The sequence below is a fragment of the Branchiostoma lanceolatum genome, chromosome 16 (genome assembly GCF_035083965.1).
Source record: "Branchiostoma lanceolatum isolate klBraLanc5 chromosome 16, klBraLanc5.hap2, whole genome shotgun sequence".
In the NCBI taxonomy this organism is placed as follows: domain Eukaryota; kingdom Metazoa; phylum Chordata; class Leptocardii; order Amphioxiformes; family Branchiostomatidae; genus Branchiostoma; species Branchiostoma lanceolatum.
In genome coordinates this window covers 12,110,978-12,136,812 of record NC_089737.1, presented here as the reverse complement: position 1 = coordinate 12,136,812, position 25,835 = coordinate 12,110,978, and the positions used below count along the sequence as shown (strand labels likewise).

The 25,835-nt window shown below is 39.4% G+C and overlaps 1 protein-coding gene across 1 annotated transcript; it reads right to left on the bottom strand.

Annotated features, from left to right (window-relative positions):
* Positions 1–1,022: 1,022 nt before the first annotated feature.
* On the bottom strand, positions 1,023–25,591 carry LOC136421631 (anoctamin-1-like). The gene is made up of 22 exons (XM_066409095.1): positions 25,457–25,591; positions 23,260–23,364; positions 21,109–21,372; positions 19,195–19,236; positions 18,388–18,461; positions 17,828–17,925; positions 17,128–17,309; positions 15,660–15,838; positions 15,066–15,150; positions 14,553–14,686; positions 12,841–13,014; positions 12,358–12,465; positions 11,387–11,572; positions 10,783–10,906; positions 10,171–10,330; positions 8,742–8,899; positions 8,141–8,346; positions 7,370–7,554; positions 6,894–6,999; positions 6,378–6,561; positions 6,128–6,160; positions 1,023–2,976 (listed from the first exon to the last, which is right to left on the bottom strand). The coding sequence occupies exons 1-22, from the start codon at positions 25,530–25,532 to the stop codon at positions 2,822–2,824; spliced, it is 3,018 nt and encodes a 1,005-aa protein (XP_066265192.1). The 5' UTR covers positions 25,533–25,591; the 3' UTR covers positions 1,023–2,821.
* Between the last annotated feature and the right edge of the window lie 244 nt (positions 25,592–25,835).

Sequence of the window (25,835 nt, the reverse complement as noted above, 5' to 3'; positions counted from 1 at the left end):
TGTCTGTACACAGCACAAGATATAGATACTATACAATACATTGCATACAGTAGATAGTATAAAATATCACATACCCGGCCAGACAAGTACCTTAAGATCTGAAGACTCTCTCTAAGTTTCTGCGAGGAAATCTTGAGGAAAAATCTCGGCCAGGTCGTACCAGGACGGAAGGCGTGTGGTTCTCGCCGGCTCGTCTTTGTTGTTGTAACCTGGCGCATGCGCGGCTGAGTCAGTCAGGTGTGTAAAGGCAGGTGGAAGAACGGGTGTGCCGCCGGAACACCTGAAGGGCGTCTGAAACCTTCACCCTTGACCTCTTACGTCAGAATTCTAAATTGTGTACCGGAACAATCTCCAAGCAGATGTTGGGGTGTAAGATCATAACCGATTATGGCTCTTCATACATGTACAAGTTTATACATGTTGTTAATGTTGTATTGTGGAAAATAAACTGCTACTACTACTACTATGCACTACATAAATATATAGATTAATATTGTTGCTATATTTCTGTTTTCTTGAATTAGGTTTTCCTAAGAATTCAAAGAAGACTGGTCATTCGAAGAAATCCCAACAAAAGAATCCAAGTAAGGATAACACATAATTTACTTCTCTTTCTTTGTAAATCTTTTTATAACCATTTTTCATACATTCTTGTGTAAAAATTCTTGATAAGTTTCTTTTACGTAGTAAATTGTTCACTGGAGTAATCTCCAAGCAGATGTTGGGTTGTAAATTCGTGATGTTTACTGACTACTGAGTTCTCTTACATGCACCCATCCCGGTCCGAGCCGGTATAAGAGTGCCGGAAGCCAACTTCTTCTTCCTGAAAAAGTAATGGCTTCATATATTTGTCTAATTGGTAAATATATAGAAACATTAAGTATCCAATAGATAATGTTACCATTCTGAATTTCTGTTTCTTTAGATTAGATCCCCAAGTTGCAATCCAAGGAGACAATTTTCAAACAAAGGGGGTTATATAGACCTCCTTGATCAAACAAATCATGACAGACAACTCGAAATAAGAACAACACATAATTTACTTCTTCTCCTATATCACTTTTTGGTACAACCAAATCTTCTCACGCAATTCTTTTGTGAGCTTAAATTCTTCATTGCATTGTCAAGATAAATTTGGCAAAAAAATTGGCATAAAATTCACGCAACACATTCATTTTCAACCATGCAGCATAAAATTCCGCAAACAAAAACTATTTTATGTACAGTATTGAATCTATAATAACTCTTAAAACATTTTCCTATAACATAAGTGCTTTATGTAAAGCACATTTCAATCACATAGTGATTTACCAAGTATAATACACATATAATAAGGAACTGATAGTAAAATATCATGCAACAAATAACACAAACTATATAATGAATCATATATACATACATGCAACTTTAAAATCATTCAGTAAGCAAATTGATAAAACTCTGAGTGTAGATTGTCAGAGAATGAAATGTAACATTCAAAGTTACAGTCATTGAAAGATGTGACTTTAAATTAGATGCTGCATGTAATTTTTTTTCAATACTGTCTACATCATGGCAACAAGACCAACCATAGACTCCATTTGTAAGCTACAAAGAGAGCTGAAGACGGCACAATATAGATTTACTAAAACTCTACAATTCAACTGAAACAGAAAAGCTACATGTCACAGTTGTTCTTTGTCAGATTGTGCAGTTTGCAGTGTTATTTATTTTCATATCTTTGTTATTTGTAAACAGCTTTGAGCCATCACTGGTGAACAATGTTTGCATTGTTACAAAAAAAAATGTTTTTGACAAGTAGCAAAAGACATGCAACAATCACAAGGTAAAGTGTACAACTTACTTCACATGTACAAGGCATATGCCTTTTTGGAACCCTAATTATCTGAAGACAAACTAAATCAACCAATGTTGAAGTCATCATCATCTAAAACAATAAGAGTCTCCTCATTAGATGACTTCAAATAAAGCTTGGATTAATTTAGCTATGCAGAGGTAAGTTGCGCATTGTAACTAGACGTTACTGTGTAACATATTTAGTCTTGGGGTTAGCAACCCTGCCTCTGGACCGAGAGGTTGGGAGTTCAAATCCCGGCTGTTGTCACTCCCCCCACATGCAAGCTACCGGCCATGGAAAGGATCATAGTCCTTAGAACGGATTAAGCCATGGTGTACTGTTCGTTGGGGGAATTCCCTGGTACAATAAACCTGTAATTTCTGTACACAGCGTCTGTCTTCTCTGTCATGATCAGTCGAAGATGAGCTTTTCAGGGAGCTAGACTGGCTTGAGATGACTTTCATTGTTGCATGATACAAAGCTGGTGTGTTATGTCAACAGATAAACCTTCCCTCTACTGACATTGTCTTTTGGCACCAAATTTGGTTTGAGAAAATTTGAGAATTAGACAGCAGAATATCAAGGTTACTACATTGTATGCATGTACAGTCTTGAACTATCTAATAAAATATTTAGACTTTGTTTGATTGTCTAATTGGGTTAACTTTGAAAATAACTTGCAACAATGAGAGGTCTTTGTCCCAAATTCTCATAAATATCTATTTCTAGAAATGTTGATCATTTTTTATAACCCGAAGAAAAGCTAGCAACTAGTTTGAAAATAACTAGCGACAATGAGAAGTATTTGTTCCAATGATTCAGCAAATTCTCATAAATATTTCTTTTTAGAAATATCCATCACTTCTAAAGACCCGAAGAAAAACTAGCAACTAGTTTGAAAATAACTAGCGACAATGAGAAGTATTTGTTGCAATGATTCAGTAAATTGTCCTAAACATTTCCTTCTACAGCATTGATCAATTCCTAAACTGTTGATTCATAGTCAGAAGATGTTCCGCTGGGTTGACGCCGATCTTGTCCTCTGCCTGGGTTCAAATTTTGGGATCGTGACGGACTTATGCCGGACACTCTCTTGTGCAGGTTCGCTTCCCATGAGTCAACATGGTGGTCCGGGGTTGCTATGGCAACAAGAAAGATAGACCATATATGAAGCTTGTAATACTGTGATACTAAGAAAATGGCATCTGTTAAATGCATAGAGCAGTGCTGTGGGAACGCAGGTAAAAGTACAGATGTGATGATTTGATTTTAAAAGAAAAACATCACACCTGGTCCTAGGTTCACTACTTTAATTTTTCATCAGAATTCCAGACAAAGGAGTAGAACTTTTTTCTGTTGGAAACTGGCTGTGGAGTCAATACGGTTTTCAGAAATTTCGGTCAGGGTGTCACTAGGGTAAATCTTCACTATTGACTTTGAATGGGAGTGAAACTTCAGCATGACCTTACAACTGGTCCAGGGGTAAAATACTCTCACATAATTGTAACCACCGCAATGCTTGTCTTTGTTTAGATGTGTAAAGAAACAAAGCAAAGTTACAAATAATGAGCAAGGAAGCAAGTGGAAAAAAGGGTAGGGGACGCAAAACTTAACGCCAACATCACAACATGTCACTTCAACCACAATATGAAAGCAACATAAAACACAAGACATCTGGATACAAAACTAAGCAATGCTTGCAGGTTAAACGCATGTACATGTATACTTATGGCCACCTATGAGAACAGAAAGAAATTAATTGTTATTACACATAGCTTCTGGGACCAGCAGTTATCATTACTAAACTACATCTAGCCTGGTCACACTGAGAAGTTAACTCAGATTTGCAGATTTTTGCACTGATAGAATGGCTCATGCTGAACAAACAAGTACACTACTGAAGTAGCTCTTCCTTGCACTGTAATTTCTGCATCATTATCAACAAAATTGTGTCGACTTGGCAACTTGTCATTATTTACCGTCATAAAATCTTCAAATTCTCATGGAGGTGAGCAAAAATCTACTACAGACGTAGCTTTTCTTTGTTCTGTAATTATATCACTTCTTTTAACAAAAATGTGGGGAGTTGGCAACTTTTCTAGCATAAGATCTTCAAATTCTCATGGTTGTGAGCAAAAATCTGCAAATTGTAAGCTACCACTGTGATAATACTTACACATACCCGAAAGTTGTGTACAGACGTTTATCTAACAATGGTCAGACGGACCTAAACACAAAACACAGGTAAACCTGGTCAGCTTAAATACTTCTGAAAATGTTCTTGTCTTCAGATAATTCTCCACTTCATTCAAACTAGAATAAGTTAGAATTTTAAACAAGATTTCTCCAACAAAACAGGATAAAGTGAAATATCTTCTCAGACTGGTGAGCATAATGTCTGAGCCATTTGCATTATGCTGAGACTGAGGTGGAAATCACCTAGATACATGTAACATTTTGAATGGTGCCTTTAGTTTTACTGAAAAATGGATCAAACTATAGTGATACCAAAGTCTGAACGGCATCTCTAAATTTTCATTCAAAAATAGATGCCTTTTGATCTACTTTTAGTTAATGTTCCCTTTAGTGTTAATGAGAGAATTGGACATCATCCTACAAGTGCCATAGTATACATACAATGTCATGTAAAAACATTCATGACACAAACAATACAAAACAGTAGCTTGGAAGAAGCAAAGTTGTTAGAATCAACTGGAAGCCTGCAAACTACTCTGTCTAGTACTGTGCTATGTATACACAATGGAAAACACAGGAAGTTATAACATATAAGCCAGACAAAGAGACAGGAACAACTGTTGCAGCTAAGCAAAAGCAATATCAATGGCATCCACTGGTGACATGGCAAGCACAAACACTTCAAAACCTTCAGGGAAAAAATATCCAATCATAAAAGAAAGCATATTCAAGTTTAGTACAATGTAATTTAGCTTAGTGTACTGGTAACGTTGGGTAACCTAAATTCGTGGGGTACTTAAAGTCGGGATTTTTCGAAAACGGGGTATTTAGGGATATGTGCTAGATGCAAAATCAGTTATAACGCCAGCAATGCAAAGCAGATAGACTAACGTATTCAGAACACTGGCTGAAAAGCTTCGATAACCATGCATTAGAAGTTGGCGACGTCAAAAACTCTCCGTCCCTTATTGACAGAGTGGGAGAATCACCCAGCACGGTTGTTCGCTGGTTTATAAGACAAATGTCACATCTCCTGCCTGCTAAACACAATTATTTATAAGACAACTTATTACAATCTCTTTTGCTAACCTGCAACTGGTTTCTAAGTGTGATCGATCATCAAAACTCCTCTCTGTTGCTACAACCTACGGCACGTGTATTTTCCCGCCGCCATATTGTTAACCAGAATCCTGTTGTCAAGCAGACGACAAAGGTTTGTGAGGAACACTTTTTTGTCTAAATGCTGCGTGTGATAGTGGACTGAGGAAGATGTTTTCCTCAAAGTTTGCTCCTAACACAACAAGGAACACATGGACATAGTAGTATTACCATTGCTACGGCATCCAGCTAACTTCCCATGAATAATGTAACGTTGCTCGATGATGACAATGGGCCGACTTTGAGTGAAGTTCTACCGACTCAACACACGGGTTGTACCCGAACTGGCCTGATGTGTGCGGTACGGCCGTTTTTTCGTGTATTTTTTTTACTTGGACACGTCTATATCCATAGCACTCTCCTCAAGCCAAGGATGGAACGAATAGCTGCTGTATAAAATGTGATTAGCGGTAAGATATTCAAGACGAATCTTCTCTCCCGAATTAATGTGCCCCCCTGTCCGACAGCACCATAATTGTGCGTGCGGCGGACGGTAGTTTGAAGTTGAAATATTATGGTGTCAGCACGACTAGAGACAAAATCTACCATATATATGATTAGTGCAAAGATAATACATGATACTGACAGAATAATAGAAAAAAAGGATGGTTTATTGTTCTGCTAGATTGATTTCAGTCAACCATTATCGGAAAAATCCCGAATTTAGGTTACCCAACGTTACCTACTGAAAAAAGCAGTGAGGCACCAGAAAACTAACGAGTAAAGAGATAAGGAGCACAGGGAAGGAATCCCTGAAGTTCATGAAAGTGGATGAAAAATGTAGATCAAAGAACAGTAAATATTCAGCTCTGAAAGTTGATGCCACTAAAAGGATTATTGTAAAAAGTGGAAAGACAAGAAATCTCAGGCTAGTGGGAAAAGCTATAGCCAAGGGCGTGGAGCGTTAGGAAAGTTTAGGGGGTAAGTCATTCATACCTGGTGTTGTTGGACTATGCTGCTCTTCCTCATCTAGAAGAATGGAAGAAACGACTGTTTAAAACTTAAGACTTCTACATTGATGAGATGCAGATTACATCCAAATGTGAAGAAATAAACATTTCCTTAGCAATATCAATAAGCAACAACAAGCGCTTCTTTTATTTTCGAATATTGTTGAAGCGCCCAGCTTTCTTGTATTCTTCTGTATTCCTTTGATTTGATTGATGATTAATTAGTGTCTAATTACCTGGTGGTGCAGTCTGCTGCCTCCTGAAGCGGTTATGCCGTTGTCGCTGTTTCGTACGCTGAAGCTCGAAGTCCAGGATGGCTCGGCTCACCAGCTGTTCCTCCATCTTGATGGCGTCTTGAAGGTCGTACGAGGTGTCGGGGATCAGAAGGTCAAGGAATCGAGTCAGCAGGAAGGTGATATTCTGAGGTTGAAAACAGAAAAGACGTTAAAACATGTGACTTTGAAATCTAATATCATAATATATGCTCGCAATATTCCTACACATACATGTACTTCTTTGTGACATGTGAAAATTAGTTTGACAATATGTTACAAAAAATGTATCCTGTTCTCTTGATCTTAGCTGGCCTTTGTTTGCCTTTCTGTGAATATTGTACGCCTACACATATAAAAATTCTATTCTAAGATCATGCAAAAAAGGGTTTTCCAGTCAGTTAATGATGTTCAAGAAGTAATACCTCTAAACAAATTTCTCTCTACATCATGCAAAATGTACAGCCCTTATCAGATTACCTGGAAAACCACTACAAAAGCCAGTCTGGCTGCCAGCACATGCCAGAAAGCGTTGGAGTATTCATAGGGGTACTCCGACCATGGGGGTTCCCTCAAGTCACGGTATCTGTAGGAAAAAATATAGTATTAGAACATTTCATTAAAACAATAAAGTGCCACAGAACATTTTTGATGAGAAGTTCTAAGTTTTTACCAACTGAAAAGCAAAAGAAAATTTCCTATTAATTATTTATTGGCAACAAATTTGATCTGCTTCATTCTTGGGCAGTACAGCCTAAAAGTGTATTTGACATTTGAAGAGGGATCTCAAAAAAAGTTATACAAATACTCATTTTTGCCATCAAAATTGAAATAAAGAAACATGTTGAAATAAAGAAAGATGTTGAAATAACAAATGGCAAAAAATTTATGGTTATTTCACATGTAGACTGTGACTTTTCAATGAACAATTGTCAGCTAAAGTCAGCTTCATTTACCTGCAGAAAGTGACATTATTCCCGAGATGGAAGGGGTCCCTTGGAGTGTTTTTGTCACTGAAGTCCTTCACCTCGAAGTACGACAGACTGAAGTTGAGGTAGCCGTTAAGTGAGCCATCTGGGCTGTAGACTCTGGTGTACACCAGCCGTGGGATGAACTCTGATGTAAAGGCTATCACAAAGGCCTGGGGTGGGAAAATACACTGAGTTAGCAATGGATTGCGAGTTCTTACACAATCAAACCTATTTAGAGTGATCTCTCAATGGAGCGGCTCGCGTTCCATTCCCGGAGGTCAGGAGACTGTTATAGACAGCACTACTCGCCCTGAGTGTTTGTACTACTCTCCCTTTTCAATCCTAATTGTCCTCTTGTGGTTAGGATTTGGCACTCTCGAGCTCACCGCCAAGGCCTGGGTTCAATTTCCAGTGTGGGAACCACTGAAATGCAGGGGGCGAGTGGGACAGTCTCATGGCTCCCGAGAATTGGACCCGGGCCACCAGCTTACAAACCCAACCTTTCGGAGAGCATCTGCCATCTTTCTTCAGCTCTAAATGGGTAGTCAAATGATAACAATTACAAGTAGTACACTAAGTCATACATTTGTGCAGAAAGAGATAGTAGAGATGACCTCGAGGATGTAGTACATGTACCACACCCCGATGTCTGCCGCCCTCCCCACCATGGGTCGGCAAAGGTTACACACTGCAGGCAAGTTCTATTCAACTAAATCGCTTCAATCTTTTATCAAACAACGATAACAATACACTTACGTTAGTGCAGACAGAGATGGTAGAGATGGCCTCGAGGATGTAGTACCACACGCCGATGTCTGCCGCCCTCCCCACCATGGGTCGGCGTAAGCTACACACAAACTTCTGCGCGTCCAGCCGAATCTCCAGTATGTTGTTGATGAGGGCCAGGAGGGGGGCCAGGGGGAACGCTGCCACAAACAGGCTCACAAATCCAAACTGAATAACTGTGGGGGAAAGATGGCAGGAGTTGTAATACAACGGAATGATGCTTCGATGTATTTGAAGAGTTTTGATTAATGGTGCAATGTACCAAACTAAGGGTGTTAATATAAAAAGACTCAAAGACTCAAAAGACTCAAAGACACTTTATGTTATACAATGTAAAGCTATGTACATGTATAGGTATGGCTGCAGGTTTACTCATCGACAAACTCCATATCTTTTGAAACAGAACTTGTAGGACAGGGTACAAATGTAGGTACATTTACGGGCAATAAACTATTCCCAGACAGGTCTTTTGCAGTTGAAACCTAAGAAAAATTGAAGCTCCGAACATATACAGTTTTCCTTATGATAATTCCATAATCATTACGCAGGAGTAGTCACAAAATGTCCCTACCCATCTCCAGATACTCGAAGAACAGTCCCCTGGGCCCGATGTCCACGTGGAGATAGTCTAGTTCCCATCTGGACAGGCCCGTCTTCTTCCTCTCCTCCTCCGACTTCCCGGCCATAGCCTTGATCAGCCACCGGAAATTCAGCCACACTAGGATCTTACTGCAACCATTCAAGGAGAGAAAAATGAAATACTGACAGAGAATGCTGTATATGTCAAAACAAAAGTGAATTTTGTAGCCTGGATCAGCCACCGGAAATTCAGCCATACTAGGATCTTACTGTAGACATTCGGGGAGGCAAAGAAAAAAGATAAACGAAATAATAAAATACAGTCAGACTTTAAATTTTATGTTTTACGTACATCCAAAACTGAATCATAGCAAGACTACAGTAACTCCCAGTCCACACATACAAATCCAGATACACAGTTACCCACACATACATACACATGCACACACACACACACACACAAACACACACACACACACAAACACACACACATTCGCTTGTTCACCTTTCAGTTCACAAATTTTATCATCAATATGTTCAATCATTCTTTAACAGTAAGGCCACACCAACTTAATCTTATGGATGACATCCGCGCGCGCATTGATTTTCGCCTCCGAAAAAAATCACCTCCTCCAAGGCTACACAGAACTCCGGAACTTGCCGACTTAGATTGCCGCAAAAGGCTAGCATTGTGCCGGCTTATCGGAAAACTGGGGGCGTATGTGGATTGGTATGCCATCGATGTTGGCTAGGGAGATTTTGCGTTTGCACAGTTGTACGAGAGGATCGCGGCGGCCATGCAGCGAGTATCGCCAAGACAATTTCAAACACGACCTATCCAGAGTGGCTCTCACACGTTTCTTTTGCAACAATGAGAGACATGGGAGAGGAATTGAGGGGTTGGCAGAAGGATTTGTGAGCGTAAACCATGGAATGCTTAATATGGAGTTCAATGCCATGTATGTTGAAACTGCCCTTATGGGTGTATATGAGTATTCTGATCACAGTCATATATCATCCACAGTCCTCGGAGCCAAATACCTTCTAATAGTCTGCTATGATGAACAAGACAACCTACATGTACAAACAAACTGTGTTCTGTGGTTCAATTCGCAATACCAGCTTTGTACTAGTACTAGTAGCCCTGTGGTTTAGCAGCATTTTTTTTTGCTGGATTTTTCTTTTTTTCGCCCGCGCGCATTAGTTTTGGGGTTTCCAGAGGATGTCATCCATAAAATCAAGTTGGTGTGGCCTAAGATAGAGAAACAGCAGAACAATGTACGGCAGGAAGATCTCCCTGACGTTATTTGCGATGAGCTGACTGCCCGCCAGCTGCATGCACAGCTCCACCAAACAACCGCCCGCTCTCCTTGGTTTATTTGTCCTTAGTTATTAATAAAATCAATAAAGAAACAACGTACGGCAGGAAGATCTCCCGGAGGTTGTTTGCGATGAGCTGACTGCCTGCCATGGTGATGCCCAGCTGCATGCACAGCTCCACCAAACAACCGCTCGGCGAGCACTCCTCTTGACGATAACCCAGCGTGTACTCGTACTTTCCTGGGCGGCCAATCAGACGACCTTTGAAAGAAAGAAAGTGAAAATGATATCCTATCAGCATTTAGCTCAAATTCAGGTGGTTCAGCTGCTGCTGCTTCGAGCGCCTACGTACATGTAGCTGGTGTGTTACCCCAAACATGAATGGCGGTTATACCGGCTATACAGATACAGAAGAGAAACTCACCAATAGCTTATCTTGTCAGATTAATCAATGATGGTTTGATGTAAATGGTTCAGTTTTAAACCCAATTGAGTGAGCAAAGACTGGAAAAGAGTCACATTGTCCTATCGGAGGAGGATGTAAATCCGTGTATAAGAAAGCTTTAGAGCATCAAACCTCTGCACGTACAAGAACCCAACACACTTATCGAGAAGGGTAGGGTGATTCTGTGTGCTTGGCCAAAAATATGTGAGCCGTAGTGAAGCTGCATTGCACTACCAGCTTCAGTCGCCTTCTCTTTATCTTTACTCACCTTTAAAGAAAGCGATGTAGAAAATGGCGGAGTAGTAGTTGACAAACTGCAGCAGGAACATCTTGAAGGTGAAGCTATCGTCGAACTCAGTCTCCGTGCGCGGCTGCTCAAGTTCGGTGAGGAACTGTAAATGTATTTAAGTTTGCAAGGATTTAATTTCGTGGTAGGGAGAAAATGGAGTTTTAGTTACAGTACCATCAGTAAATAACAACTCCTTAGTTGAGTGTATTCTTTACAAATATATATTCGATCTTTGAAGACCAGGTTTATGTTCAACTGTGCCTTGTTAGTATTTGTGTGTATTCACCGTGACAGGTGTTTCATAATACTGTACCATGTACAGTACGTAGTGCTTAGACAAGGTATTAGACAGGCAACCTTATTTCAGTGGCTTTAAGTTTGCATTGAGGAGTTCACCGTGAACATAAAACCACCACGAACATTTCTGCATTTACTTTGGCCGTGACAGGTGCGTCATAATTATGATATTTGTACCATATACAATACGTAGTCCTTAGACAAGGGGTTAGACAGGCAAACTTTTCGCGGTGGCTTTAAGTTCACGTTGAAAAGCCGAGAGACATTTCTGCACTTCTGTGTTTACCTCGGCGATGTGGGAGTAGATCATGTTGAGGACGAGGATGATGGTCAGGTTGATGGTGGCGGCGGTTGCCGTGGTTACCAGGTTGGCATTGGTTGCGATGAGCTCGTTCCTGTTCAGGGCGAGGGACGCCTGGACGGAGATCCGGTACATGATGACGCCGAACACGGCGCCAACGGCCAGAGCGATCTGGAATCATATGTGATAGATTAGGGATAGACCTTTCTCACGCGGCGGACATGATAGAATGAAAACGAGGCCCTCGTGGCAAACATTAGACCGATCCTAACTGTCAATCACAATTAGCAGTTTAGCCAATGATTACCTGATAATTGGCGAATTGACCAATGATGAAGTGGCTGCATGACCGACAAATATTTGCATTAACCCTATGTTTTTATTTTGCATTTCTACGTTTTGACGGAGGAGGGCAGGGACTATGGCATTCCGTCAATGAAGCTCTGAATTTCTGCATCTTTGCATCTTCGTGCATTACATTAGTTATAATATTGATACTTGGATATCATATTTTAAAACCTAATGAGATTTAGGAGGAAAGCTAAATCTGTACATTATTTTTGCTTCTTTGCCTCATTGGCCTCGTCTTCATTCTATCATGTCCGCCGCGTGAGAAAAATGTATAGACAGCAGATTTCAACAAATATGCAATATGTATCATAGATAATATGGAAGAATACTCGGCGGGATGGATATGATAAAGAAGTACCAAAAACTAATAGAGTATGAAAGTTTAAAACCCTTTTCTTTGCATTAATTGAATTTTCACATCAAACTTCATCTATAGCAGAGCCATTTTACTTTAAGACTTTCTAAATCCATTTTGCTTTATTTGCTGCCTTTAAGTCTTCAAATTGAATGAAAACTACATGTAGATCTATCAATCTAGCCTCCAGAAAATAAGAACAACCATACAATATAAAACAATGTTCATTTAATGCCAACCCCTTACTTACAGCAAATAGTACCAACACAGCAGACAGCATGTATCGGGGGATGCGGTAGATGAAGGGCAGCCAGGGTTCGTCCTCCTGGGTTATCCAGTTCCTCTTGGTGTGTCGCACCTGGAAAACAATTAAAAGACAAACAACATTATAAATGAAATGTTTAATAAAGTAGAAAAAAACATGAAGAAATCTTGGAGATACGATTATCTTTTACCGTCGGTCATCTTTCGAACTAAAAAAGTTAAGAAACAACAATACAATGTACCACAAAAAATATAATGGACAGAAAGCATGGTCTTTCAAAATAAACTGTAGAAGAAATCTCAAGTCCTGACATTCGGCATGTAAAGTGGGTCTTACTTGAGCTTCAAATTGGGGCTTGGGTCTCTCCTCACACTCTGATGTCCTTCCTAACACATTCCATATCATGTAGGACAATTTAAACACAGCATACAGGTGTGGCTATTTTAACTACGCATCAAGACATCTTACTTGAGCCTCGAACTGGGGCCGGGGTCTCTCCTCCTCCTGTCGAAAGGTCTGCAGGTCCCAGAGGTACTGCAGCGCATGGCGGCGCCGCTTCCACAGCTCCAGGAACATCGTCGACCACAGCGACATGAAGATCGCGAAGAACACCGTCGCAGGGTTGTCAAACAGGTGGGAGGCCTGAAATATACAAAATGTACGTCAAGGGTGTGTTTTAAGGTGCTTGTGACACCAATATTAATGACAATATATGTACAGCAGTTCATGATTACATTCTGCCATTTATGATAAAAAGTATCATTCAATGAACATAGACATTTGTACAAAATATACATCCTTTTGATGTCAGGGAACATCGGACCTTACAAACCAGTCGGTGCCAGTTACTGTTCACTGTGACATCATCCAAGGTATTCATATTCATTACATGGAGGAATGAATAAAGAATTGGAGATACGACTTGCAACATCTAATGTGTAATAACATCAAAAGGATGTAGATTTTGTACAAATATCTTTAACTATGTTCATTGAATGATACCTATAATAGTTGATTGTTATCAGGAACTGTTGTGTTCTAGTGTCATTGGTGTCACAAAAACTTTAAAACATGATAATTTTCCTAATGACTTCTAATAACTTTGCATAGGTTCTGGCATAGGAATGAAGCAGCTTCACAAACCAGGCAGCTGGCATGTACAAATGCCTGCAGTTTTGCTCGGCAGCCCAAAAACTGTTTTCACATTGCAACAAATGTGTCCAAACAATGCTCATGAGCCTAGGCTTTTGCAAGCAATAATGACATTTTTCTCATACCTTTTTGGTATGGTAAGCATGGGATTGAACAAATATCAGTAAATTTGAATGTTCCACAATTCTTAGTGGCTGTAAAAAGAGATATAATTGTGAAGAAAAAAGACCATATACAAAAAAACAACACATGTTTGATATTTAACTTGATGATCAGATGTTCAAGGTCACAGGCTGAGTGATTTAACTCCGAAATTCTCATTTGCAAAGCTGTCAATCATTCCTAGCTGTAGCTCTGATTGGCCAATGCACAAACTCACAGGCAACACTGCCATACGTACACCATGCTAAGTTGAGGGGCTTCCCTGTACATGTACTCACCACAGCCCCTGGGCACTCCTTCCCTTCTGGACAGTACTTACAGACACACACACAGAATTGGGGTTGTTGATTATAAAGTAATTCTATCAAACATTGACCAATCAGAGCCTTCTAGACAAAACAACTGCTGGTAGTACCCAATCAGAGCCTTCAAGACAAAACATGTATTAGTACCTGATTAGATGTGATTATTATTATATATTTCGTGTGTCGTAACGGCAGGGTTTTCAGCCCAGAACCCAAGGGTCCCGGGTTCGAATCCCGACGCCAACGATCTTGTGCCCTTGGGAAAAAGGCACTTTACACGACTTTCCCCACTCCAGCCAAGTGTAAAAATTGCTTTACTTTGTGTGTGGGTTGCGCCATCAACAATAGCTGCCTGTGTCCAACGTGAATTGCACCGTTGCAATTCCAATAAAATCTTTTTAAAAAATCTAAAACACCATACAAAACTGTGAGTAGGTCTGTCCCTGGTGCTGAACACCATCCACAACTGTGGATAGATCTATCTATGGTATTCACTGTATTGTACTGGAGCTGAGTACTTATACACAACCCAAATCATTTATTCTGTTGTAACAAACTCACCATAGCAGATTGACAACTTTCCCCCAGACTCCAGTACCCACAGAACTTGTCGCACAGCGGGCACATGGTCAGGTTAAAGTAGTCGTTACAGATCTCATCGCTGACTTGGTTCTCCCACCACATGGTCACGATGCCTGGCAGCCAGGATATATGAAATAAGACCTTTATTGTACATAAATACCCACTGGGTTAAGTATAGGTCACAGCAAAAGAATAGCTTACAGATACATGAACATTGTATACATTGCTACGGTAGCACAAGAATCATTATCTGTAGAACAGATGTGTTTTATCAGCAAAGGTTCGTGTAAACTCATTAGAAAGATGAATTTGACTTCTCGCTTCTTTGTGATGGTGAAAGTGTAAGATTTAAGAACTGTAAGATATGTTTTGTTATTGAAGGTTTATCTCAACTCATTAGAAATATGGCTTTGTCTGTATTACTTAATATATGTGTATGAAGTAAGTCTACATAGTTCAGGTATCTTCTTTTCTATCTACATTGAAGCTTACCATAGATAAACACCACCAGGCCGAGGATCGCCGCGGGAAACAACATCCAGGTATAGAACCCAAGCCAGGCAAAGTAGAACCCAATCTACAAGGGAAAGACAGTTAAGTCGAAGAAGGTTAGACATCCAGGCAATCAGATTACACGATACAGTCGTTGTCTATCCATGGTTTTCTGGTCATGGTCTCTGTCATGTATGAATATATAATGACTAAAGTATGATGAACTGTCTAATAACTTTTGAGCTAAAGAAGTCCCTGACGACCTCCTTGGGCTGGTACCAATTTTTTTTTAGTAAGGAAACATCTGAACCATGCCCAGTGTTCATACATGCAGCACCTTTCTGTCATTGTCTACGGCTTTCTGGTTGTAGGGTTAGGGTTAGATAGTACTGTATGATTAAGTACTGACTTTTGACCCAAAGTTGTTCCTTATAAGGTCAATGGGCTGGTACTAATTCGTTTTTTAGTAAGGAAGCAACAGAAGCGCACCCAGTGTTCGTACAGCATCTTTCTGTTGTTGTTTATGGCTTTCTGGTCGTAGGGTTAGGGTTAGAAGTAGGCTTAGGGTTGAATAAAGTATGATGAACTACTGACCTTTGACCCAAAGTAGTCCCTGATGAGGTCCACGGGTTGGTACCTCAGGAAACAGCGGAATCGAGCCCACTGTTCGTACAGGACCTTTCTGTCGTTCTTTATGGCTTTCTGGTCATAGTCTCCATCATGGAGGGGGTATGCACCGTCGTACATGCCCAAAGCAAGGGCTTTTGCTATCCCTGTAGTGAGAATGGAAAATATTACATTTTTTGTAAGAAAAGATCACATTTTTAGAAAGAAAATGTCACATTTTAGTAAGAAGATATCATAATTTTGATAAGAGAATATCACATTTCTAGTAAGGAAAAATCACAATTTTGATAAGAAAATGTTGATTTTCACCATTCAGATCCGATGCATTGTCTAAGGCAGGCATGAGAGGATAGATCAGGGGTTAATATATCACATTTTTAGACAGAAAATATCAAATTTTTGATAAGAAAGTATCAAATATCTAATGAGAAAATATCACATTTTTAGTAAAAAATTATCACATTTTTAGAAAGAAAGTATCACAATTTTAGTAAGAAATGTTATTACAGCAGATTAAAAAGTAACAAGGCATTAGAAAGAAGAATATCATTCTCAGAAACGTGTATCACATACAATAAATGCATGTTACATTGCATGCATGTGTTAATTTTGTTCAAGATGAATGCTTTCCATCACTTTTGCTTAAAAATCACTAATTCTCCAAGTGTTGAATAAGATCATCATCTTCTTTTGTCATACACCTGGCTGCTGGCTTTATGTTACCATCCAAAATGATGAATCCAATCGCTTACAACATGTCCGAGCTGGAGTTGACCCAGGGATTGAAACCCAGTGCCCACTGATCCACGGACTTTGATCAGCAGGATTGCTTTCGCCAATCCGAAGGGGACATGTGCAATCATGGTTGTTCATAATGTAAAAAATTTGAGGCTATAGTTTAACCTTCTGCTTTCTTAGGTAGCATTTTGGCTCCAAATTTATACTGGTTGTATCTTTGGGAGAAGGCTATAAGGAACAAAACTGCATTTTTTTCAGTTTTGTCCTTCCTTCCTTTCTGACACGTGGAAGCAATAGTGATGAACAAACATCAACACCAACTGTAACCGAATTCTGTCATGGAAGAATGAGGGGGGGTTCCTTGATGTTGAGCATGTTACATTATAATCTTAATGTAGAAATTTGTGTTCAAGATTGATGTTTCCCATCACTTTTGCTTAAAAATCACAAATTCTCTAACAGGTGCTTGTACCATTATGATTATGGTTATTCATAATTTACAAATTTGAGGCTATAGTTATGAAACCTCCTCTTTTCTGAGGTAGCATTTTTGCTCCAATTTTGCATTGTTTGCATGGTTATAATCATTGGGAGAAGGCTGTAAAAACCAATATGTTTTCTTTTGTTTTGTCTTTCTTTCTTTCCTGTTGTGACGTGGAAGCAAAAGTGATGAAAAAACATCAACACCAACTGTCACCGAATTCTGTTGCCCCATGTCCGAACTTGTTCCTCAGGAGAATAGAGTACGCGATGCGACTGCGGACATGGGGTCGGAAGAACGAGGCAGGTTCCTTGATATCGAACATCGTCTCCCGCTCCCTGTTGAAAGGACAGGTGAACTTCTTCGGCTTGAATCTGGCCTCAACTTCTTCTGGTAATCTGGAAGCAATAGGATATGTATTGGACTATTGGTCAATCATTTTGCTGAAAATGTGCCTTTTCCCCACTATTTTTTCATATAAAGAATTCTGAGAGCCATCTGCACTTGTGGATAGACCTGTTCTTGGTGCTGAACACCATTCACACCACAATAAAATCGTTAAAAGACCTGTCCTAGGTGCTGAACACCATCCACAATAAAATATCATTTTGAAAGACCTGTCCTTGGTGCTGAGCACCATCCACAAGACCTGCCCTTGGTGCTGAACACCATCCACAATAAAATATTATTGTGAAAAGGACTGTCCTTGGTGCTGAACACCATCCACAAGACCTGTCCTTGATGCTGAACATCATCCACAGTAAAATATCATTTTGAAAGACCTGTCCTTGGTGCTGAACACCATCCACAATAAAATATCATTGTGAAAAGACAGATACATATGTATACTAGAGGTGGTATGAAAGCTTTTGGGGACAATTTTCAAGATTTTTAAGACAACTCAAGATGTCCACACCTGAATGGGTCCAGTAATCTCTCCAGACAGGCTGTAACCTTCTGCAGCACACCTTGTGCAGGCACAGGTACTGCAGGACTCTTAATGGGCATTCGCACCTGAAACACATTGAATAGTTTGAATAGTTTATTTGATTACAATACATCGTAGCTCGTGGAGCTAAATTGCATACTTCATAACAATGAAAAATTAGTCAGAATCACTAGTACTGTCCTTAAAGTCGTCATCAGCAGAACATATTCAATATAAATACACATTAGAATAGACTCTATCTTACATGCATGGGGGGAGGACTTTAAGACAAAGAAAAAGACGCACAGTACAGTACAGCATGTGGTATCCCTGACTGCAGCTCTAAGCCATCTGTATCTGTATCTATGTAGACGTTATAGTCCTTTGGCATAATACACCATCTTCGCAGGCACGTGGCCCGACAGCAGCTGGTTATATTACCCTGAATGATCAGTCACATGGCTATGGCCAAGGACATGGTTTGCTTTTGCGAAAATATTTACAAATATATATATCTACAAAAAAAGCAAATATATTAGAATTCCTACCTGACTGATTTCAGCATGTCTTGTCAACACTTCCCATGGTGCATGGATTCTCACAAAGTACGTCCTCTTGGAACCTACAAGTACAACAACATTAGTTAGCATGGCAGCATCAAATTTTAAAGATATGATTTAAAGAGATTCATGAGACTAATAGAAAATAACTGTCAACATTGCTAAGAGTAGAAATAACCATGGCAAATCTTAAACCATGGGTCCAAGATGTTAGCGCTAGTTGTACATCATGTTATCTAACGACAGACTAGTGAAGACACTTAGATTCAAATAAGATCTAAACCAGGATCAGCTCTACATGTTAATGTATTTTAGCCTGTTTTCCTGTGTAAATTATCACTTTTGTCCACACATCAAGGATTGAAAAAATGTGAAAAATCTTCTTGACAATATGTAATACCACAGTAGTACATGTACTCTAATACTTAAAGACTCCTCAACCAACACTGATTACTTTAGTGTTAGTGTTATAAAACCATTTTTAGTCGCTTTAGAAACCAAAGCCCACAGAACAACACGCAGGACTGTAGGTTTACTACAATGAATCCATCAACGAATACTAACAGCACAGTGACACCATACCCAGCACAGTGCCACAGACACTGTCAGAGTGTATATGTAGTAGTATATACATACCAGGATTTGTACATCAAGAGCCATAGCTACAGCAGTTACATTTGTACAGGTTTATCACAGGAAACAAATACTATAGACTAACTCCACATAACATATGTTTGGCCCAACATAACAACAACGACACAACATTGCTTCACCACGTCACAGTGTTTCACTTACCCTTACCTTCCTTCTGCTGATTTTCACCATCTGACTCATTGTCTAGGGCAGGCATGTATGGATAGATCAGGGTTGTTATCTTGTTATCGTGATCTTAATCTCTAACTCACAGTTTCCCATTTGTTACAAGTTACTTAAGGCCACACCAATTTAACTTCTTGGTTAACGGATTTTTATTTAAAAAAAAAAAAATTTGAAAAAAAAAATCATAAAACAGAAGGCTGGCCCAGCCTTCTGTTTTTATGAATTTTTTTTTCTAACATTTTTCTTTTGGAAAATAAAAATCCGTTAACCAAGAAATTAAATTGGTGTGGTCTAATAGAGAAGTGATATAAACAGAAACTTGTAATTCCTTCCTCAGAATGCATGCACAGTTCATTCTTGTATCATAGACACCCATTCTCTTAAGCTATGGTAGGTCAACCACTTGCTAGTCTACTTTCCAAGCAGAGGGTCTGCTCTGGCTGTTTTTTCCCCCCTTTTTCTCAGGATTTATATTTTGTCACGTTTTCTTTATGTCGTCCATCCAATCCTCTGCCAACAGTCAGAACAATTAATAAGAACTTTATTGCAAGTTCATGCCCGAAGGCTACAGTAATTGCAGACAAACAAGTACATGGAGATACATGGGAATCGAAATAGTTATCTAGTCTACTGTGAAAGTTCTAAGTTAACTAAGGTTGACTATGGTTGGGTTTGGCTTCTTGAATGCCTGATAAACCTATAATCACATTACAGTAGGTTTACAAATACGTGCGAAGTGGCATCTTTGCAGATAGAATTTCGGGTGTAAACCTCCTTGGTGTAACGTTCGCTGAGTCAGAACCGGTAGCATTTAACTTTTTTTCTTGGCATGTTCTTATGCATCTTGTACCCTTTGGCTAACTGTACTTACTTTTGTTTGTAAACAAGAGATCAGCATGCAGGCAAAGACATCTGGGGTTTCCAAAGTCTCCGCGATGCTCAACTCCGGTCCAGGCCATTTTGGCCGCACCAGAAGACAAAATACAGCCAGAAATATTCCTATAGATTCTCTTATTTTTATTCCCTTACTGCAGAACTACTTCTATAGTGTGAGGATATTGTAGAATCTCAAAAAGTCTCTAAACTACCCACAAAATTCACAACAATCAGGGCACCATATTAGAAAATCGTTACGATGTTCATCAGCAAATGATTTGCATCCGTACATCATTACCATCAAGGGACCACGCAGAATTTTGCACAGTCCTCTTGTGCTTTTTTTTTTTAAAGTCTCTGTTACTGTTAGTATCTATTTTACAACATTAACTTACCTACCAAAAATCATAAACATCCGTCCAATGGCATCAAGAGTTACTAGTATACTGTGAACACCTAGTCACTCCACAATTTCGACCAAAAACATACCCTTCTGCCTACGGCAAAGGCAAAAACAGCCAGAGCTGAACCTCTGCTTTGAGATTATTGCTAGTCTATTGAAGTTGAACCAATAGCAGTAATTATCATAGTAGTTAGTAGTATCCATGCTTTAAATGTATATACATCATGAATATATAAACTTAGTCTTAAAGTTAAACCCCATGGAACAAATTTCCATCCAGAACACAAATTGAATGTTTTCCAATCATACAGAATGATGCAAATGTGTGTCTATTGTGCAACTTTCATCATGATGACAACCTTAAGGAAAAAAAATACTGTCATCAATTTCTAATTACCTAACACAGGTCTTGGGTCCACCCAATCTCTCTCCAATGCCATCTCTGACTAAAGATATAGTGGATGCTATCTAAAACGTCCAATCATTTTTACAAAATCTATGCACTTGCTTATGTCAGTTAGTTTTGTAGTGTGTATCTTATTCTTAATAGTGTATCTTACTAGACATTTTGTACCTAAATGTCTGACTATTTCTAACATATTTCTAATTACCTAACACAGGTCTTGGGTCCACCCAGTCTCTCTCCAGCTCCAGCCCTTCTTCCTCCAGATTCTTCTCAAACTCGTTCCGTAGTCTCTGCCGCTCGGCCTCGATGTTCGGATCCGTGATGGAATACGACAGCACGTAGTCGATGCGCCGGATCCCGTCCGACATGTACAGTCCGTGGGGACCGCTGCTCTCCGGCGTGCGCAAGTCGGGCGCGCTGAAGAAAACCTCGCTGGCGTCTATGCTGGTCACCTCACTGGTGACCTCAGCTACAAACAAATAAACAAACAACACTGTATACATATCTATGTTCCTGAGTAGGAGGGAAACTACATCTACTAAAGTTGTTTTCCTTAAATCCAGCAGCAATTTCAAGGGAAGAAATCATCATTAGAAAATCAAGGAAAGAACGCTAGCTGCTGTAGGATTAATTATGTAAAGTTATGATTAGTTAGAAGATACCACCCATTTCTGCTAGGAGGGGGGGGGGGCAACTACAAAGACAAGAAGATTACGGTAAACAATGCACAGTCAATCCTTAATGGGGGAAAAAATAACATACTTGATTAGCACCTCTGTCATTACAAATAGCACATTGGCAACGAAACAATAGTTATATGATATACATTCATAATTAAGAGGCATGATAGAACTACAATTGAAAGTAAAACTCTAGGTACAGCATATGTGAGAGCAAAAGTTGTTGTCAGTCAGCAATTGCAAGGAGTTTCATTTCTGGCATCAAACCTCCTTGCAGACTAGTCAGGAAAAAGAAACTATCAGTAAATAAGTCACCTGGTCCCATTATATTAGCTAGAAGGAGGCCCGGTACATGTAAGGGTATTTTCAGAAAACAAGAGTCTCCAGTCACAAACTCTATGTCACATCCAATAACATGTGTGAGACAAGTGGGGAGAAATAATTCAAACATCAGTAGTACAAAGGATAGAGTGTCCACTAGATACATGTTTGAATGTGAGCACTGTAAAGAAAGTTACAATACTTTTAAAGGTACATGTTAGATAACAAGATCCTTGAATATTTTCAGTGAATAGGCAGGAAAGAGGCAACACATATAATTATAAGGCAGTGTTGATTGTTGTTGTTTGTGCATGTTGTTGTTTACCTGAAGCTGCAATATTCCCGCCATTCAAAACAGTAGTATTTGTCAACCTGTCGATGAAAATTAAGTTAGCAATGGCTGTGGATGTAATGGTTTTGGAATGAAGGTAGATTAGATGCACGGATATGAATGAAGATGCATAGTAGGAAAATATTCTGCATACTTAGCAGTTACCCTTTTGTATCCTTGAACAATTGTATATTGTATATTGCAAAAAAGAAAATGTAAATTTTGAAAAGACACTTTTAAAAATCTGTAACATTACTAACAATCAAAATTCATTTTAGAAATAGCTACATAATGATGACATGGAAGTATGTTCTTTTCAATGACGCATGACATGTAAAACTTGCCTGTGACATTTAGCAAGAAGCTGAGATGGCTGCTAAACATTGATTTCGGATAAATGACTTTCCAAGTTCAAAGTGGCATTACTGAAGGTTGCCCTATATCAAATTCAGGCACTGTCATTTCTAACCTGATCTTGACAATGGCAAAAGATCTCTTAAGCAGTATTGATAAAATACATGTATCAGGTACATGTATCTAACTCATCCTCAGATCACCCAAATCTGGTCTGAAGCCACATTTATTTTCTATTTATTTGATATCACATGAAATCTAAGGGAGGGGCTGATAAAGAAAATTGTCTTAGCCGTTACATAAGATATGTCTTTGGACACAACTAAATGAACCTTTAGGTGAGATATTAACCTTAAATACATGAACACGACCTTAAACACTTATTTTCTGGAGACATGCTTCAGAACTAGCCTGGGTGCCATCCTATTTCTACCGGGGCTCCCTGAGGGAAGCGAGTGTAGGAGCCCCGGTAGAAATAGGATGCTTCAGAACATGGCTACTTCAGACCCAGGCTACTTCAGAACATGGTGGACATAGTGAACATAGGGATGTCGGTACATAGGATATTAGGAATGTCGAAACATAAGGGTGTCGGGATATATTAGGCCATCCCCATTCATTTGTACAAGAAGTTCACTGATAAAACACACTGAACTTTGACAATTCTTACCCTCGTCCGACCCCATCCTACTGCTAGCCGTGGGCGACCGCGCCATGTTGTCCAGCCCGGCCGTGGACGAAGGAGAGGATGATGGGATACTTCTCGCAGGTGACCCTGTAGAGGACAAAGGTCAACAAGATATCATAAACCAACTTTATAATTTACATATCAGCAAAATTCTCAACTCATGAGTCATATAAAGAAACTAATAAGTCGCTAGGGGGCCCAAAATCTAATCATGTCAGGATCTTATCAAGACCTACCCACATACCAATTATCAATACATTATCCATCCAGGCCTTCTCGAGTTATAGTGTACACTCACACGCGCACACACACACACACACACACACACACACACACACACACACACACACACACACACAATTTCCTGATCTGTAATACAAGTACATTGTATTGATAAATATTGGAATTACATCACACTTCTTATACAGTGTTCTATTGCATTCTATATATTTTATACACATGTCAAAAGATGATACAATTAGCAGTTAAGACAGTTTGTAACAGTTTGTACCTTCTACAACAACCTTCGGAGGTGACGCCATCTTACAGTTCCACAACTATGATGTCATAAGTCCGACTTATCAAAAATTCTACCAGCAAACCAAGATGGTCACCACACTGGGTCTGTGCCGCTTAGAACCTCCACCGCCATCGGAACAGCAGCCAACAGCGGTTGGCAACAGAATTGTCTGCATCCGAGATCAACCACTAATAGAATTATTGTACCAGTTAACCAACATGGCTGACGAAAAGAGGGACTGGCATTTTCTACATCTTCAGTGGATCCTACGAGAAACACATCTTGATGCAAGAGATGATGGAGTCCAAAAGGTAAGACTGAGTGGTATCCACCCCTTCATGCACGTATGCTGGTCAGGCCTGCACTGTAAACTGTCACACAACTATTGGGAACCTTTCCAAATATGGCTCACAATGTGATTAGATAAGGGTTGAGTCCACCGCTACTTTATTCCAGCAAAATTAAATTTTTATACAGCTTCTTTTCAATCTGTCTTCTTTTGAAATTAGATTTAAGATGTTTTAAAAGAAGCGTATTGTAACAAAACATTCAGGAAGGATATAACACTCTCAACTTCGCATGCACGTCTTTCGAGAAGCTTCACAGTTTGCTGGGCTCCTCTGCAGTGTACTGTCAGAAAAGTTTGGATCAAGTCCAAGATAGAAAATCAATGAAAGCTATTGACCTGCCCAGCAGTGACATCATCCTATATCGTATATATGAATCAGATATCACGGTCACGTCATGATGAAACACTGCACAGACGGGGGCATCTATCGTAGTTAAAGGCCATGTTTAGAGGTCAAATTTGTCCAAAATGAAATATACAAATTGGGTTTGAGCTTGTAGTTGTTCCAGCTACAATCATTTTGGAGACAAATATTCAAATATACTGACTTTCATTTGCTAAACATACAGATGCAAGAGATAGAAGGATAACGATATCACACATGTATATCGTATTTCATGTATACGTGTAACTATTAATGTTGGCATATGGAATAAGTTTAAAACAGCACAGGAATTCACATAAAACATTCCCTATGTTTGTGGCATAGCAAATTATTACCAACCCTGGAATCCATCCATGAAAGCTATTACTATAATTACCCACTCCAATATACCTCCGCACTGCCGGATCTTGTAAAAAAATGTCAATTTGAATGTTAATCTAAGTAAGAGCTGTGTCTGACCCATACACGCTTCTGCACATTTGCTAACAGTTGAACTATAGTCACTTCAAGCACTAAGATAAATTTGATAACATTGAGAAGACGCTATCCTCCTTTAGTACTCGCTCTACAATTTGGGCTTATGGGTATAGTATATAATCTTATATGACTTAATGCACTTGGTTTCCACAAGAAACCTAGAGCGACAGTACTGATATTCCATCAGAAAAAAGAATATTATAAGCCCTTAATAAGCCTTAACTGGTAGAGCCTGCTAATGAAGCTTAAAGACAACAAAGCTCCCCATTATCAGGTACCATTCCAAGAATTGGATTATCAGGCACTGTCAGTGCCCTGTTTTGTCCCCTTGTGTTGCAAAAGTGTACATGTAGCGTGCATACAATTTCTATAACTACATGTTTTTAGGTTACCAGATGTGTTTTAGAAAAACAATTCTCCAAGTGAACTTAAGGAAAAATAGACTCACCAGTAGCGTGATTAATAAGTCCAGCTCTTTCCTCCATCTCGATAGCTGTCAGAGGGTCGTGGACAGGACTGGCCATATCCTTCTACTTCAACTCACAGGAAATTCTGTTCTCTCTGGCTCTATGTGTGTCTAATGTCTTATGCTTGAGAAGTATATCTACGTGCACATGTAGTTGCACCTTCATCTGATTCACTCGAGAAGTTCTGAAACACAAACAAGACACGTCAGCCATAATGAATGAAACACTGTAAATAAATGTACCTTTAATTAGTTTAAATTGGCAGGGAATTTTGCAGTAGGGAAAATATGGAGTATTCACTGTGGGTTTTAGCTTGCGTTTGAAACATGGGGGTAGGTTGGCAGAAGACATACAAGTATT